This window comes from Nomascus leucogenys, chromosome 7b (assembly GCF_006542625.1).
Source record: "Nomascus leucogenys isolate Asia chromosome 7b, Asia_NLE_v1, whole genome shotgun sequence".
Taxonomy (NCBI): domain Eukaryota; kingdom Metazoa; phylum Chordata; class Mammalia; order Primates; family Hylobatidae; genus Nomascus; species Nomascus leucogenys.
Genome location: NC_044387.1, coordinates 92,562,272 through 92,581,212, shown reverse-complemented (window position 1 = coordinate 92,581,212; position 18,941 = coordinate 92,562,272). Strand labels below are relative to the sequence as shown.

The 18,941-nt window shown below is 33.5% G+C and overlaps 1 protein-coding gene across 2 annotated transcripts in view; it reads right to left on the bottom strand.

Moving 5' to 3' along the window:
• GALNTL6 (polypeptide N-acetylgalactosaminyltransferase like 6) overlaps positions 1-18,941 on the bottom strand; it is a 1,250,255-nt gene that overhangs the window by 816,873 nt on the left and 414,441 nt on the right. For both annotated transcript variants that reach the window (XM_003257974.4, XM_012507976.2), the window contains one exon: positions 5,230-5,338. In XM_003257974.4, the coding sequence (XP_003258022.2) occupies positions 5,230-5,338 (109 nt within the window). The remainder of the gene's footprint in view (positions 1-5,229; positions 5,339-18,941) is intronic.

Genomic DNA, 18,941 nt, shown 5'->3' with positions numbered 1-18,941 from the left:
ATTCATAGATAAGGATTTGAAAATGCCAAACAAAATATTAACAAATCAAATACAGTTATTAAAAAAAGAAAGATTTATTGACTGTTGTGGGGTGGGGGGAGGGGGGAGGGACAGCATTAGGAGATATACCTAATGCTAAATGACGAGTTAATGGGTGCAGCAAAACATGGCACATGGATACATATGTAACAAACCTGCACATTGTGCACATGTACCCTAAAACCTAAAGTATAATCATAAAAAATAAAAAAAAATAAATAAAAAATAAAAAAAGACTGGGTAATTTAAAAAAGAAAAGAAAGATTTAGTCTAGAATAACAAATTTGGTTTCCATGAGAAAAGCAATAGATATAATTTACCCAAATAACAGATTAAAGGAGAAAATTTATCTTATCTATGTTAATAAATGCAAATGAACAAAAAACTTTTAACAAAATCAGCACTCCTTCAGGTTAAAAGAAAGTCACAAACTCTCAGCAAAACAGATTCGGAAGTAACATAAGTGTATTTGTTAAAGTGCATAGTGTATTGGTATTGTGTTAATAAACATGATAAAATGTATTTACATTAGATAAATTGATCTAACAATAGGCAGATAAAATCTCAAAATGAGCATTTAAATTGCTTTTGTGAGAATCATAAAATGCCAAAAGTAGCCATTATTACCAACTATTCAATGTTACATTGCAGTTCTTAGCAATTATAATAATAGGAGAAAACTAAAACTAAAATTATAAGGTCTAGAATAGAAAAAAACATTTTTAAAATCACTGTCATTACCAGCAAATATGAGTGTCAACATTTTGAAAATCTAAAATAAACTACTGGTAAATGTTTTGAATGAATAGAAAATCTTAGAACATTTTCTAAATTCATATCATTGTTAAGAGTTATTAACATTTCTATATTACAACTACAAACAAGGAATTTAAATATAATCATGTGAACAAAATCAATATAATATTAGTTTACTAAGATTAATACTTAACATAATCTGAGAACCAAATTACAAAAGCATCCTTAAATATAATAAAGAAGTAGCAAATAAATATAATAATGTACCATAGAATAGACTATACTATATTGGAAAATATCAATTATCCCCTAATTTATCCATAGGTTAAATACAATTCAAAAATTACCATTTTTTTGTGCACATCTGTGTATGTTAATGTGAAATTTAAAACTGAATATAAAATTTTAAGGAAGAGTGCAATGTAAGAATAACAACAAAAAGAAGAGCAAGAATGTAGCTCTTTTTTGGTGAGCTATACCAGATATTAATAGTTGTATAAAGATATAGTACATTAGCTATTATGGTATTAGCACAGAGATTTTTACTCACAGAACAGGACTGAGAACCCAGAAAGAGAATACACAAATATGGAAACTTAATTTATAATAGAGTCAGTAGTTCAGATCAATGGAGGGAAAGACAAATTTCTTAACAAATGTTGCTAATAACTGGTTAAGTGAATAAAAACTAAATAAATATTGGATCCCTACCTCACATTATATAAAAATGAAGACTAGGTGGATCTAAGACCCAAATGTAAAATGTAAAATTATCAAGCTTATTTATTTAATTTATTTAGAGACAGGGTCTCCAGCCCAGGCTGGATAGCTCACTGCAGCCTTGAATTCCAGGCTCAAGTGATCCTCCTGCCTCAGCCTTCCATGTAGCTGAGACCACAGGCACATGTCACCATGCCTGGATGAATTTTTTTTTTTTTTTTTTTTTTTTTTTTTTTTTTTTTTTTTTTTTTTTGTAGAGATGAGGTCTCGCTGTTTCCCAGGCTGCTCTCAAACTCCTGGGCTCAAGCGATCCTCCCTCTGCTGCCTCCCAGTATGCGGGGATTACAGGTGTGAGCCACTGTGCCCAGCCAAAATTATCAAGTTTTTAAAAGACAATGTAGAACATCAGTATGACCTATCTTTTAAAAATGATTGCTGAATTTGGCTACCTCATAATTGAAACCTATTCATTAAAACTTACATAAAGAGATTTTTTTAAATAGTCTACAAAATGTAGGATACGTTCTTGTCACTAAATACAACCACCAAAAGATATCATTTAAAATAAATTAAGAACACCGTGTGGAACAAATAATTCAAAAGATGGAAATAGAAATGAATAGGACTTTTACCAAAAAGGAAGAACAAATGGCCCAAAAGCATAAAAAAGGTATCAACCACATTTTAATGTGTTTGCATTAATAAAATGCAAATCTAAGTGACAGTGAGAGACTATTTCATATCACCAAATTGGGGGAAAAGTCAGACAACTTCAAATACTCACAAAGATGTACAGCAGTGAGAATTCTATCCATTATTGATTGAAATGAAATTGGTGTATCAATTTTGTCAGCTTGTCATGACCTAATAAAGTTCAACTGTGCATTCTCTAGACATACAAATCTACTATTAAATATGTACCTTAATAAAATATTGCCCCTACCCCAGAACCATGCACAACAATACTTACAGCAGCATTATACACGACAACTAAAACTACTCAAGGGCCCACCAAGAGGACAATGTTACAGAAAATTAAAGAACAGTAAAAATGAACCAACTAACAATTCACACATTGACCTAGATAAATCTCAAAAATATTTTTGAGTGAAAGAAGAAAGTCATACAGTAAAATTAAATTTTTAGATAAAGTTCAAACACTGGCAAAACTTACCAGTATTTGATTCAGGATAAATACACTGGCAGTAAAAACTACAGAGAAAAATAAGAGAGTAAACACAAAATTAAAGTCTTGGAGGGGACACAATGGCACAAATGATCCTTTTTCTTGGCCTGTATATGAAGTACACAGATGTTTATTTGATTTTGACTCTGTACCTGAGTGTGTGTGTACACACACGTATGTTTTAATACACTTTTATTTATGATATATTTCATTGTATAAAAATAATAAATTCTAGTGTATAAATTTATCATATATCCTCCAGTGAATAAAAAAAATTCTACCATTTAAAAGCTTTGTACACAAAGCTAAGTACACAAAGAATTTGCACTTAAAAACTTGTGATATTACCAACTTCTTTTGTAGATCAATTTTCTCTTGGTCCAAGCAAAGATGAAGATAGGAAAGACAAGTTTATTCAGGAGGTGGAAAGGGTGGTATGGAGCAGATATAAATGTGAAGCACTGGATTTTGTATTCAAAACTCATTGGTACAAGCAAAGGACAGGCACACCAATTCATGTAAAAGTAACTTAGATGGATTAATAATTACAGTTATCATTAGTTTTTTCCAATATGTCCAAATAATTGGACAATTATTGTAGGTATATTATCTTTAATCCTTAAATAAGTTCTACAAAGTAGAATATCAGAAACAGAAATTGATTTGCCACAGCGCATGTATGGAAATGCTAGGATTTGAACCTAGGTGTGTCTTTCTCCTGTTGTGTCCTTGCCATTACTCCATATTGTCCAAATATTATTATTTGACAGTGGAGTATAATGGACCATGATAAGACCTGGTTCTTAATCCAGAGATGCAAATTATTAGCTGCTCGAACTTGGATAAAATTTAATAAATTCATAGGAACTCAATTTTATTTAATTTGGGATGATTATACCTATCAGAGTTTTTCTGAGGTTTAAATAAAATACATATGTAAATCACTTAGTATAAAACATCCATTCAATAAATTTGGGCTATTTTATTACTACTATTAACTTGTGGAAGATTCAGTTGGTAAGATTATGAAAACATTTCCAAAAAACTTCAGCATCCTGGGGTCATAAGGAGAAACAAGTGGTTGGATTAATATAGGGTTGATCAAGCAAACAGATGAAAAAGATAAAAGTACTAGAAAAGTGAGGATGCTGGTAAGGAACTCACTTTCACGACCATTCATGGGGTCACTGCCAAGGTGGAAAGATAGAACCTAGAAGAAGTTGATTCTCTGAAAACAGGGAACATCTTTGGAATAAGCTGCTTTAATAAAGTTGGGGGTGGAGCGTGGGGCAGGCCTTTTTTTGAAGAAAAGGAATGGAAGAAATTTTAAAAAGACTGTAATTAAGTCAGCCATACCTGATACAGAGCTACAAACATTTCACAGCCCAGAACAATTTTGTTACTAATTCTAGTTGAACAAGAGGACCTCACACTGTGGCTAGTCATAATTCTGCTGCTGATTTGACCTTGAATGCAATGTCTCAGGGCTGCTGAGATGTCTTTACCAAACTGTAGCTGCTCTATTTCTGTGACATCCTCACTGTGAAAATAACTTATTTGGCTGAATAAGAGAATATGGGCTTCCTATCATGAGTTACTCACTTTCACTGGATTTCTACTTATATTCCCTTCTGAATTTCTGTTTACAACAGCCTAACAACATAATTTTTCAGTCCTCCCAGAAAGACTTACTCTTTTTTTTTTTTTTTGAGATGGAGTCTTGCTCTATCGCCCACACTGGAGTGCAGTGGCGTGATCTTGGCTCACTGCAACGTCCACCTCCCGGGCCCTTCTCCTGCCTCAGCCTCCCGAGTAGCTGGGGCTACAGGCGCCCGCCACTATGACCAGCTAATTTTTTGTATTTTTAGTAGAGATGGGGTTTCACCGTGTTAGCCAGGATGGTCTCGATCTCCTGACCTCGTGATCTGCCTGCCTCTGTCTCCCAAAGTGGAAAGACTTACTCTTTCTTGCTACTTTGTCCTTTAACTCTAGCACAAGTCTAGAACTCTGCTACACATAAGCAGACCTACTTGATTCCATTTAACTGCCTGATTGCTTTTCCAACTATTGCCAACCTTAGAACCCCAGCTGCTTAACCTTCTGGCTTGCTGTAAGTCCTGCCAGTGTCTAGAAACATTGGTCGAAATTAAACACCTTGCATTGCCACTTAGATACACTTCAGCTCTAAGGAGTTAATCTTGCTCAAGATACATATCTACCAGGTCAAGTCTCATTGATAAATCCCAGGATACCCCTAGAAATTATGAACAAGCAGTTGGGAATATACAGTACTATATATTTCTTAAATTTTAATGACTTTTACTGCAGCTAATATTAGAAAGACTATTCATTATTTGTTTTCTCTCTGAAATTTGAAATAATTTAGGTTCTGTCCAGTATCACCTCCAATATCCCCATGAAACATACTTTACTGTGTGCAGAAGAAATGCTAATTAGAGATCCTTTACGTGACAAATGAGACACTGCTGCGAGTGAAGTAGCACTTTGGCGTACACTGAGCTTCATACCTGAGCGCATAGCCTCTTTCTGAATGCTTTCATAGTCATGCCAGTCCTTTCTTCTCAAACCATCTGTCCATGAATAGAATTGCCCATCTCCCAGGCCCAGTGGAAATGTCTGTGGAAAAGGAAAGTATTCAAGCATAAAAAGGAGGTATTTCCTTTTGCATGGTAGGTAAACACAGCCGGGCACATAATAGGCAATCAAAGAATATCTGTTAAATAAGTGAATCCTCTGAGTATAGTGAAAAGAAAGCTATCGCTGGTGACCAGATTTATACACATTTTAAATCTTTTTTTTAACCTTTAAAATGAGAGCACACCTCTCCTGCAACAACTACCATTCCCTATTTTATTTCATCCAGAGACACTAATATTTAGTGTGTCACCTGTAAGCATAAATGCCTAGCTGTTTTTATTTGCCCAAAGTGTAAATATTGGTAACGCTATCCATTTTGGTGTTGCATTGAATTAATTTTGTTTTGATTGGTACAGTTTTATTTATTTTGATCAAACATATCTGAACAGCTTTGTAGTAACATTAGCAACCATTCATTGAATGCTCACTATGTGCCAGGTTCTATGTTAAACACTCTGTGTATAGAAGTTTGTTTAATCTTTATGATAGCCTCGAGTTGTAAATCCCCATTTTTCTGCCGAGTAAACTGAGGATCAAATAACTAAAATAACTTGAGGTAAACCACAGTGGCAGAGCCAGGACTTGGACCAGTTCTGTTAAGACCAAAACTGTGCTCTTAAAAATTATTAAATACTGTCTCTCATCTAGATTTCTGGAAACATAGTGCATGTTTACACTTATAGTTGAAATTATCACCCATTCATCAACTGTAGTCACAAACTATAGTTTATGCTTTTCCAAAGTCCGATATGTTATAATGTCAACTTGAAAATTATTTCTGTGTACATTGCTGAAGCTACTTCTTTTTTATGATGTTTATTTCTGGTAATAAGAAAGAATAATCATTTTGAATAAAGTTTATCTTCACAATCTTGTAGTCAAGATAATGTAAAATAAATGTTTTCAAATTCACATACTATTTTTTCTTTTGTTCTTTTTCAGAAATAAGTAATACATCCACTGAATGAAGAAAATAAAATTCTAGAAAGCAAAAAAAAAAGTCAATTTAGCCAAAAGATGAATAATTTCAGTGAGGTAATTTTATTCTAACAGCCTTTTCAAGACATAAAATGTCTTATTTCTTAGTTTTAGATAATACAGCCATTATGCTTTTGAAAAATTATCTACCTTTAGCCCATCGTCATAGCTTATAAAAGATATACTTGTTTTAAAAGGATAAAAATGGGGCATAATATTCTTTTCTTAAAAATGGTAGTTAAAAATCAGAGAAAAGATTTTCCCATAATCTACACATTTCCCTATAATCTACACATTTCCCTATAATCTACACATTTCAAAGAATTTGTTGCTCATAATATTGGTGAGCTCAGAAAAAAAGAGGGACAAATATACAAAGATTATGGTGAGTTTATATAAAATATTAGGAATACTGATAATTTTTAAAAGGAAGATGAAACAGAAGTTATGGAAAAGTAAATAGAAAATGACATAGTAAAAGTAAAAGAAAATGGAAAAGTACAGTTTTAGCGATATATAGCAAACATTTAAAAAAGTCAAGCTTTTTTTGAATTGATGATCAACTTATAATTAGAAATTTTTGAACTCAGCTATGCATAGAAAGTATTAAAGAATCAAATGAATAAGAAATACATAACCCATGTTTTGTCTCAGCCATGCACTTACAGTGATAAGTACTGAACACTAATGAAAATCTCCTATGCTGATTTTGATAATACTAATTTACAAACATAACTTTCAGATTAAAATAGATAATTTTAAAATAAATTTTGACATGAAACATGGAGGCATTCTTATGTAAACTCCAGTGTGTAAGCTCTCTCTGGGTACCAGGGACACTCTATTTTCCTTATTTTGATATATGTAAGATAGCGAATTCTTAATAAGTAGTAATATAATGCAGATTGAACAAAAGTTAATTGAACACAAAAGTTAACATTTACTCTCTCCAGAAGCCAAATAAAAATAATAATAAACCATCAGACACATCAGGAAAGAAGATATTAGAACTCACATAAAGTTTTTGTAAATAGCTGGGAACTACTGGGAAGGAAGTATTTTTTTTATGGCACTGAATTTTCAAAATATGTAAAAACTTGGGACACTTTATATATCCGACTGTCAGGTTAAACGTGAAAAGATAAAGATTGACCATTTTTAATAAGGGGCAGTTAGACTCTTCTGGGTTCTCTCTTCAACTCAAACAACGGAGTGATTTCTGAGGGCCATCCACTGTACTCCCACCCATAGAAGACTGGAGCATGAATGGTATGTTCTCAGGCCACTAGAAACAGTTGAATATAAGGCTGTCAAACTGCAGTGAAAATCAGGGTTCCACGTTAGCCTATGTATCAAACATTGTTAATGAAGTTATCTTCCCTTACTAGACCTCCAGAAAGCTGCCAGCCCACAGCTTACATCCTTACATAAGAGATGGAGGAATTCCTACCTGGAGAATTGAAATCAACTGGAAGAGATGCAGGTACTGGCTCCTAGGTGCACACCCAGTAACCATGTGGGAAACAGCCTAATTAGCAAGCCCTTCTCTACACAGAGAACTTCATATCACTATTTTCACGACTTCACTCATGAGTATGAATAGGCAGCAAAGGATTTCCAGGGATTTTGGAGAGCCTTTAACATATAATTGAGAGGCCAAAAAGGAACAAAAAGCATACCAAACTTGAAGAAAAGAGAGGCAATGTAAGGTGCAGATAAAAGCTTCAAAAATTCTAAATTTATTCTCAAAGAACTTTAAGAAAAGTTCCTTCAGAGATACAGATATTTAAAAAGAAGCATTTAGAGAATCAGAAAGAGTTCCTGAAATGTAAAAATGTGATATCAGGGCGAGAAAAACTAAGAGACAGTTTGGAAAATGAAGGTCAAAGGAATCCTACTGAGAAACAGAAAAACAAACAAAATCAGAGACAGAAGGAAAAAGATACAACATTGCAGAGAGGTGGCAAAATGGTAGCAAGTCCAGAGATCCTCCAGTCCCACTGTATAAGGGAATGGAGAGAAGCTCCAGAAAGGATGTCTCTGTGGGAAACACACACACACGCACACACACACACACAACTTACTACTTTCATTTAAAAAAAAATATTGAAATGAGAGTTACAGTTCTTCCAAAGAGATTAGAATGAATTAATGATATATATTAAAATCTAAGCAAATGAAAAGTGTGCCAACTGATAAGGCTATAAGAAACAAAACCAATGTATAAAAAAGAAGGCCTAATCATAGCACGTTGTTTGATTCAGATATGAATAATCTAACCGGAAAATTGGCTTAACTAACATAACTATACTGGAGGTTGAGGGAAAGACTGGAATAAGACCGTTAAATAGATATTTTCTATAATGGGAAAGCAGTAGATAAAACCAAAATAGGAAAAAATAGAGAACAGTGACATACACGTTATCTATAAATATGGAGTCATATGACAGAATGAAAATAAAAGATTGACATAGTTGCCCCTTGGTATCAGAAATTGCAAGGAGGGCAAGAGGATTGCTGGTTACCATCATAGTCTTCATAGTATGATTGGATTTAAAACATTATTTGCAAGTATTATTTTATGTAAAAAATAAATCTCAAATAAAAATTCTTAGGCATTCTCAGCCACTATTAGTGCTCTAGCAAGGTGTGTTAGCATCAAGAGAACACTTTATAATGGTAGGGGAATCAGGCTAAATCAGACCATCTGAAACTGCTTTAATAAAGGGTATCTGGGGGATTTGCTACACTAATAACTTTTTTATCTGTATCAATGCTACCCATAGACCAGCAGCATCACCATTACCTGGGAACTAGTTTTTTTTAATTATTTTTATTTTCACTTATTTACTTACTTATTTATTTATTTATTTATTTATTTTTGAGACTGGGTCTCACCCTGTTGCCCACGCTGAAGTGCAGTGGGGCAATCTTGGCTCACTGCAACCTCCACCTCCTGGGCTCAAGCAATTCTCATGCCTCAGCCATCCGAGTAAGCTGGGACTACAGGCGTGAGCCATCGCACCCGGCCATCCTGGGAACTTGTTAGAAATAATTCCTTTCTCCCAGCTCAGGTCTAGTAAATCAGAAACTTAACAGAGAGACAGAAGTCTGTGTATTAACAAATTCACCAGGTGATTCTGAGGCTTATTATGGGTTGAGAACCTCTAATCCATATGAATTGGAATGTGACACAATGGTCACTGTAAAAAAAAAAAAAAAGCCAAATTCATTAACATATAATGTACCACAATCTACTGAAGAATCTTTTTCATATTGAGGGCTGATGACCAATATAAAGACTAGGTATGCTTGCATACCTAATCTAAATCAATCTCAGTGCATTTCTATATAATTACGTTGGTTTTGAAAGCTTAACCATCCAGTAGATGGTGCATAAATATTCTGACCTTTCCTTTCACATGAGCAATCCCCAGTGCCCAGACCCATTTGCTTCTCTTTTGGATTATACCATGCGTCCTCTGTTTGATTACAATAGTATAGATCCATTATCTATGACCTTGTAAAATTAATATAAACAGTATTGTACCTTCTTGAGGCATATATTTCAAACCCATCATTAGGTTGGCCATTTATTTGTGAGCACTATTCCGGTTTTTCACTTTGAGGACTTTTTATTCACTGTGGTATCACTACAAATAATTAACTTGAAAAAATATCAGGGACAGACGAGACAGAATCCATTAAGTAGAAACCACATGTAATAGTGAGGGCTGGGATCCAGAGCCCATTGAAACTAACATCCTTTTAGATGGGTCATAAGAAACTATTTCCAAGGATAAAACATTACTCAAGGGCAATGGATTTACCAGAGGTAAGAAATTAAAACACTTTTGGAGTCAGGGATGTGACACAAGCACCTTTTGGGGACAGAAATGTGATACACAGTCTTCACAGGGACCTGAAAACCAGGGTGTATTAATCTAGGGAGTGATGGGCTCTAGTGATGCCTGCTACTGTTACAAACTTTTAGGAATCTTAATGCACCTCCCAAGGGCTGTTGGTCTGGAAATCCCTGGTGAATCAAAAAACTTTGTTTCTTTATCTCTAAGTTAGAGCAAACTTATTTATCATAACTACAAATGCGGATGACAATAAAAATACACATGTGTAAAACTCTGTGAAAAAAAGATTATCTGTATTCTAAAACCTATCTTAGTTTTCATAAATCAATCAATGAACTTTTATTGTCACGATCAACCATATACCTATGATTCTGTTTGTTCCTTGGAAGAAAATATGATGTAGTGGAAAAACTCTGGATTCAAAGGCAGAAGATATAAATTAGGGTTTCTAACTATAGGCAAAAATCTGCATGTCCTCTAGGTCTTCTAGGTCTCTCAGCTCACATATGAAATTAGGGTAATAAGAACAATACCTACCTTACCCACCTTACAAGTCTTTTTGAGTAGTAAATCTTATATGTGATAAAGTAAGTGAAAGCCCTTGGTTTATCAAAACTTGATATATAAATACCAATTGTTTTCATCATCCCTGCTATTTTTATAGATATTTGAGTTATTTCCATTGCCTTTGAAAAATCTTAACACAGTCACAGAGAAAAACCTTAAATCATTAAACAAATAATAAATTATGTGGTTGAAACTCTGTTAGAGGAGATGTTAACAAAATATTGTGATGGGTATGATTCTTGTATTAGGCATGATTAAGTTTTTACATACTGAAGACACCTAGGAAATGTTTTAAGCAAATGGAACACTATCGAAAAACTAACACAATGGGAGGACTGTATGGGAAAAAGGAGAAAACTTATGTGTATTCTTATATAATTTTATCCACATGAAAACTAAGAACCAGGTGATAAACTAGAGTTTAGAAATGTTTATGTTGTATCATTAAGTTCTTCAAGATCATGTAACTAATTAAGTGGCAAGCTAGAATTTGATCCAAGTATGTCTGTCTTTAAATCTTATAAATTAATAAAACCAAACGAACGTGGAGACTTTTTCTGATTCTCTCATTATTCATTTATTCAACCTTTATTAGATAAAGTCCCTTAGAAAAATGTTAAGAAATGAACCAAGAAAGAAGGTGAAGCCACACACAAAAAAATTAATACACAGGTCTCTGAACTCTATGCACTGAGCAAAAGGAAGTCAAGAAAGGCTCTCTAACTGAAGAGTAATAGCATAAAATGTTATGTGGAAGTTAAGGTTTTTCTGTTATTCTTCTAATATCTCTTTCCTTCCTCAGTTTGAACTCAATTACAGAACATGCAATGGGTCTCAAATAATCTACAGAGAAGTTTCTGCATTTTCGTATATGTACAAACATTGATAAATTAGTATCAGAGCATAAATTTTTTTGGTGGAAAGAATTATCTTGTTATTTACATTCTGAATAAATTCTCAAATGTGTCATTGTTAACAATTTTAAGATACTGACAAAATAAAATAGACCTTGAACTGATATCCGTTGCTAAAACTTCTAGTCAGTCCATACTCTTGACTTCCTAAACATATTATCTGAAACAGGATCAGGATCTCAGATGTGTGAAGCAGGCAGAAAGATGTACTAAGCAGTGTAGTTCTTGTATTTAGATCTTAAAATTTTTCAATAGAATCTGGAAATGGGTGTTGTTATGTAAAATCTTGACTTAAAAATTTTAAACTAATTAAAATATTTGCAAAACATATTGTGCTGGTTTATGTCTTTGGGACATTTCAAACCTTCAGTTACTAGTCCGAAAACTCGGGCCAAGCTTATGTCAGTCTTAATCATGACTCCCATTCACTCTGCCTCAGAAATTGATGGCATTGTCTCTTATTGGTATAAACTTGATGAAGCTTACCAAGACCCGGAACTTGCAAATTTATCCTTTGTATTTATATCAGTATCTGAATAGCCTGAGAGCACAAAATGATTTTTCATGTACCATTTCAATGATACTTGCATAGTAATTCCCCAAGGTGGGTGTGTAGATCATTATAGCTAAAGACAAACATTGACAACACAGGCTCGTAGAGAGAGTTGCAAAAGTCAAAAAGTCAGAGACAGAGTCAGTTCTGGTAAATGGTAATTGAATAATTCTTCGATTTTATTTTGAGGATAAAAAAAACTGAATGCCTTAATCCTCAACATCCCAGATGAGATCTTTTATCTTGATGACACATCTTTTATGCTGACCACACAAATTACAGGGTGAAATTTTAACATCTAGTAAAGTTCACTTTTATTATACATATTTCCTTATGGGATTTATTTGTAAGAAAAGGTTGCTATCACACTCACACTAACAATTGTTATTAAATAACTATATTAATGTGAATAAAGAACACAATTTGAGAGTTCTGACATCTCTTGCTTCCTGCTTCCATCACTCTGAAACTACTTTTTAATGAGATTTTCATTCTTTGGTCAGTGGGAAGATTAAACATCACTTCTTTGCATAGGCAGAGGTCAGATTACCTGCATTTTATGATTTTTTGGTGTGCTTGTGAGAAATTTCTGAAGATACTGCCCTGTTTAAATAGGACTACTGTCTGGGTAGCTGTTAAGGAAAGAAAAAACATTTTGTGTTGATCCCCTTTTCTCCTATATTATTGCTTCTTAAGTTTCAATAACATAGCCATAATTAATTGTTAGTAAACAGAAGCTTCTGTTAGTAAGAAACCAGAGAGATGAGTAGCAAACTATTCTCGTGAGAATAAAGAATAACATTATTGAAAGTAATTTTGTTAAAGGAAATGATCTGAAAGTGCCAGGTAAAATCTTCCCTGATATTAAGTAGGGTTAAGAACTCAGCAGTAGTTATAATCCAGCTGACATACAAAATTTCCATCTAAGCATATGATGTAGGATAGTTGTGCTACTGACCCTCAAAATTACTATAATTTTTACTTGTTTCCATCACAACAGAAACCTGTTAGCTCAGGAGGAAAGCCCTCTGTATCCCTGCTTGCTATGCAGCTGCATACCTTGTAGAAATAGTGAAAAGATCAGCATCTTACAAAAATGACAAATTTTCTGAGAATTTTTTTTTCTCAAAGCATTCTCTTTGTGATTCCTAAGGGTGAAGAAAAACACATACACACACACACACACACACACACACACACACACAAACTCCACAAATTAGTATGAATGTGGATAGCATTTCCATAGAAATGTAAAAGCAAATAAAGATTGTTTCAAAAAAGGCACATATTATATTAACCTTCCAGAATCATCCATCCCCCTGTTGATGGTGATTCAAACACTCATGGTTTTCTGGGGTCATTGAGCCTGGGTTTTATAACCTGTTGAATTTTTCTTCAGAAGGATATTGTATGGTGCTTCTAGAATTCCATCCTATCAATTCGTCAAGGAAAACACACAGCATTCTCGGTTGTTCTCCAGAATCAATATTATCTTAAACTGTGATGCTATTTTCTTACTAATCTGAATTCACTGTGTTATGACTACAGGGAAACAAGTAACACAGAAAGATGAAATGGGGATTAGGTAGAAAAAGCTATGATCTTTTTTCACCACAAGGGTGATTGTGACAAAGAAACCAAGAAAGAGTGTTAGTTTTCTCCAACTTGTATGTTATCCAGGTGCTTTCATGTATCTACTACCAAAATAAACAGCTTGATAGTACAAGAACCAGAATCACAATTGAGTATATAAAATTAGCATGCAATTAAGAAATGATTGGATAATAGCATGGCTAAGTTATCTGTTTCATATCCCTAAAATATGCCTATATAAATATGTTTAATTTGACTATAGTTATCATCATGTTCACAATAACCAAATCATTATTGCATCAACCACACGTGCACAAATGTAGATAGGACCTCAACATTGTCTTCAATTAGGTCTTTACTACTTTTAGTTTTGTTGGAATTTAAATGGCTTCTGAAGTGATTATTTTAAATTTTTATCTGAAGAAAATTGTCCTAAATGGTGAAGACAATTGAAATATCCAAACTTTGTACTTGAAAGACTCAAAACAAACATATTTTTTGCCTGTCTGTCCTAATAGCTGAGTTGGTGTTTTAAACTCATTCAATCTTTGGAAAAATTTAATGAAAATATAAAGCCATTGTAAATCATAAAAAATTGAACAAATTTCTTTTTCTTCAGCAGTATCACAACCTAACATGTAAAATGGATGATTGGTAAGTCAGATATGTTGTCTAGAGATATAGGGAAGGGGATATTTATGCCATATTCCCCTTCTAGCACCAGTATTTTAGTGCTGATGTAATTTTATTCAATCCACCATTCGGCTGCCCACTCAACATGTATTTATTGAATGCCTGCTCTTGCACTAGAGATACAGTGGTAAGCCAAAAGAAATAAAAGTTCTGAGGGACACTATAGTCAAGTAGAAGGAAGCCCTCATTCATATAACCAATATTAATTGAGTACCTAATATGCGTCTGGGACTGTTTAGGTACTCGGGATTTATCAGTGACTAAAGCAGCGTCATACCCGTGAAGAGCTTACATTCTACAGGTGTACTATAAAAAAAAACACAAACAAGGAAACTATACGATATTACCTTCAATGAGATCTTCTTATGTTATTTAATCATTGTGAAGGGACAGAGGAGGACAGAGATGTGCTGAGTTTGAGAGACAATAAATTTAAGATTTCTAAGACTTAGAAGGAGAAATTCCTAACAGAGAATTGGATTTACTGGCTGAATGTATAATATAATATTTTCCACTGGAAAATTTCATTCTAAAAAAGTATTTTGCAAGCTATTTTACTTAAATACAGATAGTGGTTCTTACGTGGGTAAGCAAGCACCTTTTTAGGCAGAAGTGTCAATACTTTTAAATATCGAAACCAGGTTGCTTTCCATTATATTGGCTATCTAGCATAAATATAATTTGTCTACAGTGTTCGGAGGAAGAAATAGCCTCCATTTCCTTGAATACCAAATGATAAAATGTCAAGACTTGACAACTAGAAGAAAAAGCACTTAAAATCTAAATCTTAAAAGGGTCTTGGACCGTGACTTTCACAGCTAATTATTTCAAATACCAGCAGAGATGTTTTTCAAGCTTTAATTTAAAGTATCTTGTTCAACAAATTGTAGACATGAGAGACAATAGATCATTGTGTTTTCCTGGTATCTACTCTGTACTCTGAAAATAATTTACTTACGGGAAAACAACTTCGATTATTATAATTATAGCTTGCCGTCAAAAAGTTTTTTAAATTTAAAACACTCTGTTTTATAGAACATAGATATGGGAATTGAATGGCATATTAATAAATGTTGAGAAAGATTTATCTGCATTTGGTCATAAAACAAAAGTCTAGATAGCATTTATCATTTCTGTGATAAGGGTGTCATCTACATAACAATGCCATTTATTCTACTTTATTGCCTTTGATGTCTTGAAAATATCAACAAGTAAAATAATTCATATTAATAATGAGAAACATAGATGCCAAGGAATAATGTTTTAAAAAAATTACTTAAAATAACGGTTATTCTTTTGCCTATATTTTTTAAGAACAGAAGGATAATATATATATAGATATATACACTTGCTTAATCTGACATATTATATTTTCTGATTGCAAAGTGATCTAATTAATCTATCCATTTTAATTTGGCTTTTTTTTAACATATATCATCTGCCTTCCCAAATGTCTGAAATGGACAGAAATTTCATATTCTTTCAGGAGTTAAAATAATTAGTGGTTAAGAAAAATTCTGGTCTCATGTTGTTAATCTATAAAATGGAAATAAAAAATTTTATCTCATGTAGTTGTAAGATGAATTTGATTTGCTTGTCAAATATCCATTATTATTTACTTATTATTACTTAATAAACTGTTAATGTACATGAATATACATCAGAAATGTATCACTTCATTAAATATATCACTTCATTAAAAATCCTGAACACTCTTGTCTTTCCAATTGTTATTAACATTCAGATCTTTAAAATTATTTAATATAACTACTCTAGAAATAAAGTATAAAAAATGACTATGAGGAATTTCTGGTTTCAGCTCCATCCTATATAAAGTTTGAAGATTGTCATTCTTGTCCTTACAAGAATAAAGCTGAACAAACTGAAAATCTGCAACTTTTCTTGGACCCATTAGAAAACTGAGATTTCAGAGCAAACCACTGCTCAGAATTTTAGAAAGATATGAAAATCTAGAGAGTCCCAACCAAGGTCTCTTTTCTTAGAGCAGAAACTGCAGGACCCATAAACAGGTAAAAACACTTACATGATAACTTTAATGAATTGATGGAAGCTGAGGGTCAGAAACTCCTGGAGCTATAGTCTTAGGGAGCCCCCATTCTACACTAAGCATACCAGGTCATCATGAAGAAAATCCAAGAAAAGCCCTCTCATGGTTCTGGCATAGGGAGAGAAAAAGTAACCTTTGTAAAATATGCCTAGAGGGTTTTCTCCATAACAAAGGCCTAAGGCCTACTGTCAAGAGAAAAAGACTTTACTAGAGTCTTATCCAAGTTGGGGAAAGGTCATTTTCCTAAGGATTTTAGTCTACTCTAGCTTATCTGTCTCACCTAAGGGAGCTGGGATGGGCAAAGAGAGGAAACTTATGAAGGAGAACTTCTGAAGGACACATACCAGGAACAAAGCCCACTAAAAGACTAAGATTTAATCTTAAAATTATATAATGCTCCCCTCCCCCATCTCTTACCATCATAGTAATAGGGTTACAGTATAAAAACGGTGGGTTAGAGCTGAACGACATGGACTCTATATAAAGAGTAGTCCTTAGAGAAGCCCAAATACAAAGGGGACATGAAAACCAAGACATTATAATTCAGTTTTTGACACCTGTACCTAAACCTACAGTAAACATTCAATACAGGCCAATTCCCCCAGATAAACAAAACCTTATACAAAGATCTAATTATTAATTAGTCAGTTCCTGTTACCTGATATATCCTAACAGTCTGACGAGACAAATCAAGCATCACAACTATATTCATATAGGACAAAATTTTACAATGAGTAGGCAGTGAATTTAAAGTAACTATAACATGTTAAGGGCTCAAATGAAAGAAGCAGACATAGCTAGAAAAGATGGAGCATGTAAATATAGCAGTGGGAAGTTTAAGAATGAATTAAAAGGAAATGCTAGAAATTCTAAAATATTTATAACAGAAATGAAGAATTATTTTGATGACTTTATCGGTAGAACAAACATGGCTGAGAAAAGAATCACTCGGCTTGAAGATTTGTCAATAGGAACTTCCTTAAGCTAAAATTAAAATAGAGGAAATTGAAGACTAGCTCTGATATTTTTTTATCTTGCCCAAATTCCTATATAAAGGGTTTGGAGAGTCATGCTCTACAACCCACAAATTCTCATCAGACGAGTTTATTGAACCCTATATATTGCGACTTACTTTCCAATGTGACTCCTGCATAACATTATGTAACAAAGAAGAAAGTAAAAATATTTTACCCTACATTTTGAAATGGCCTTGCAAAGCTGTCCTTTGTGGGGGAAAATTTGCATCTGTAGAGAATCTCTATTAACATTGCTAGATCTTTTTCTTCCAGGCCCTCCCAATCCTGAGGAGATTAAATAAGAGTCCAGCACCTTTTAAAGGACTAATTAGGAAACATTTGTCTTCTGCTGTGTCTAAGGGCAGCCACAATAAGATTTCAAAAGAACCTTGGTCTCCTGGTCTCTGCAATCTTTTATCTTAACCTCAACATTTCCTTTCTATGGATCCCAGATCTTTAGACAAACCCAACCAATTGTCAGCCAGAACAAGTTTAAATTTACCTATAGCCTGGAAGGCCCCCTCCCCCACTTCCCATTCCCTTCTTTGAGTTTTCTTGGCTTTCTGGACCAAACCAATATATCTCTTAAATGTCTTTGATTGATGTCTCATGCCTCCTTAAACTGTATAAAACCAAGCTGTGCCCCGACCACCTTGGGCACATGTTCTCGGGACCTCCTGAGGGCTGTGTCACAGGCCACGGTCACTCATATTTGGCTCAAAATAAATCTCTTCAAATATTTTACAGTGTTTGACTCTTTTTGTTGATAAAATAATGGAGAAAAAAAGAACAATCCAAAACTGTGAGAGATATTTGAATAATCACTATGAATTTTTCAAAATTAATGAGTGACACAAAACCAAAGATCCAAGAAAAACAGAGAATACCAATCAGAATAAATACAAAAAAAATTTACACTTAAGCATATCATATTCAAACTGCAGAAAACAGAAGACGAGGAGAAAATCTCAAAAGAAGCCAGAGTGGGTGGGAAGGGCTTTAATAATGCTTTACCAGTAGATAAACAGGAGTAATACTTCTAGAGGACATCTTTTCAGAAACTATGGAAGTAAAGAGTTTGGAATGAAATATTGAACATATTGAAAGGAAAAAAAAAACAAAAACACTGTTAATAGAATTCTATACTCAGAGAAATTATTTTTCAGAAATGAGTACGTTGTAAAGATTTTCACAAACAAAAAACTAAGAGAATTTATCTCCAGGAGAGCTTCCCAACAATAAATGTTAAAAGAAGATCTTCAGGGACAAGGAAAATGATATAGTATAGTTCAAAAACTCAGATTTATGTAAATAAAGAGCATGAATAAATGAAG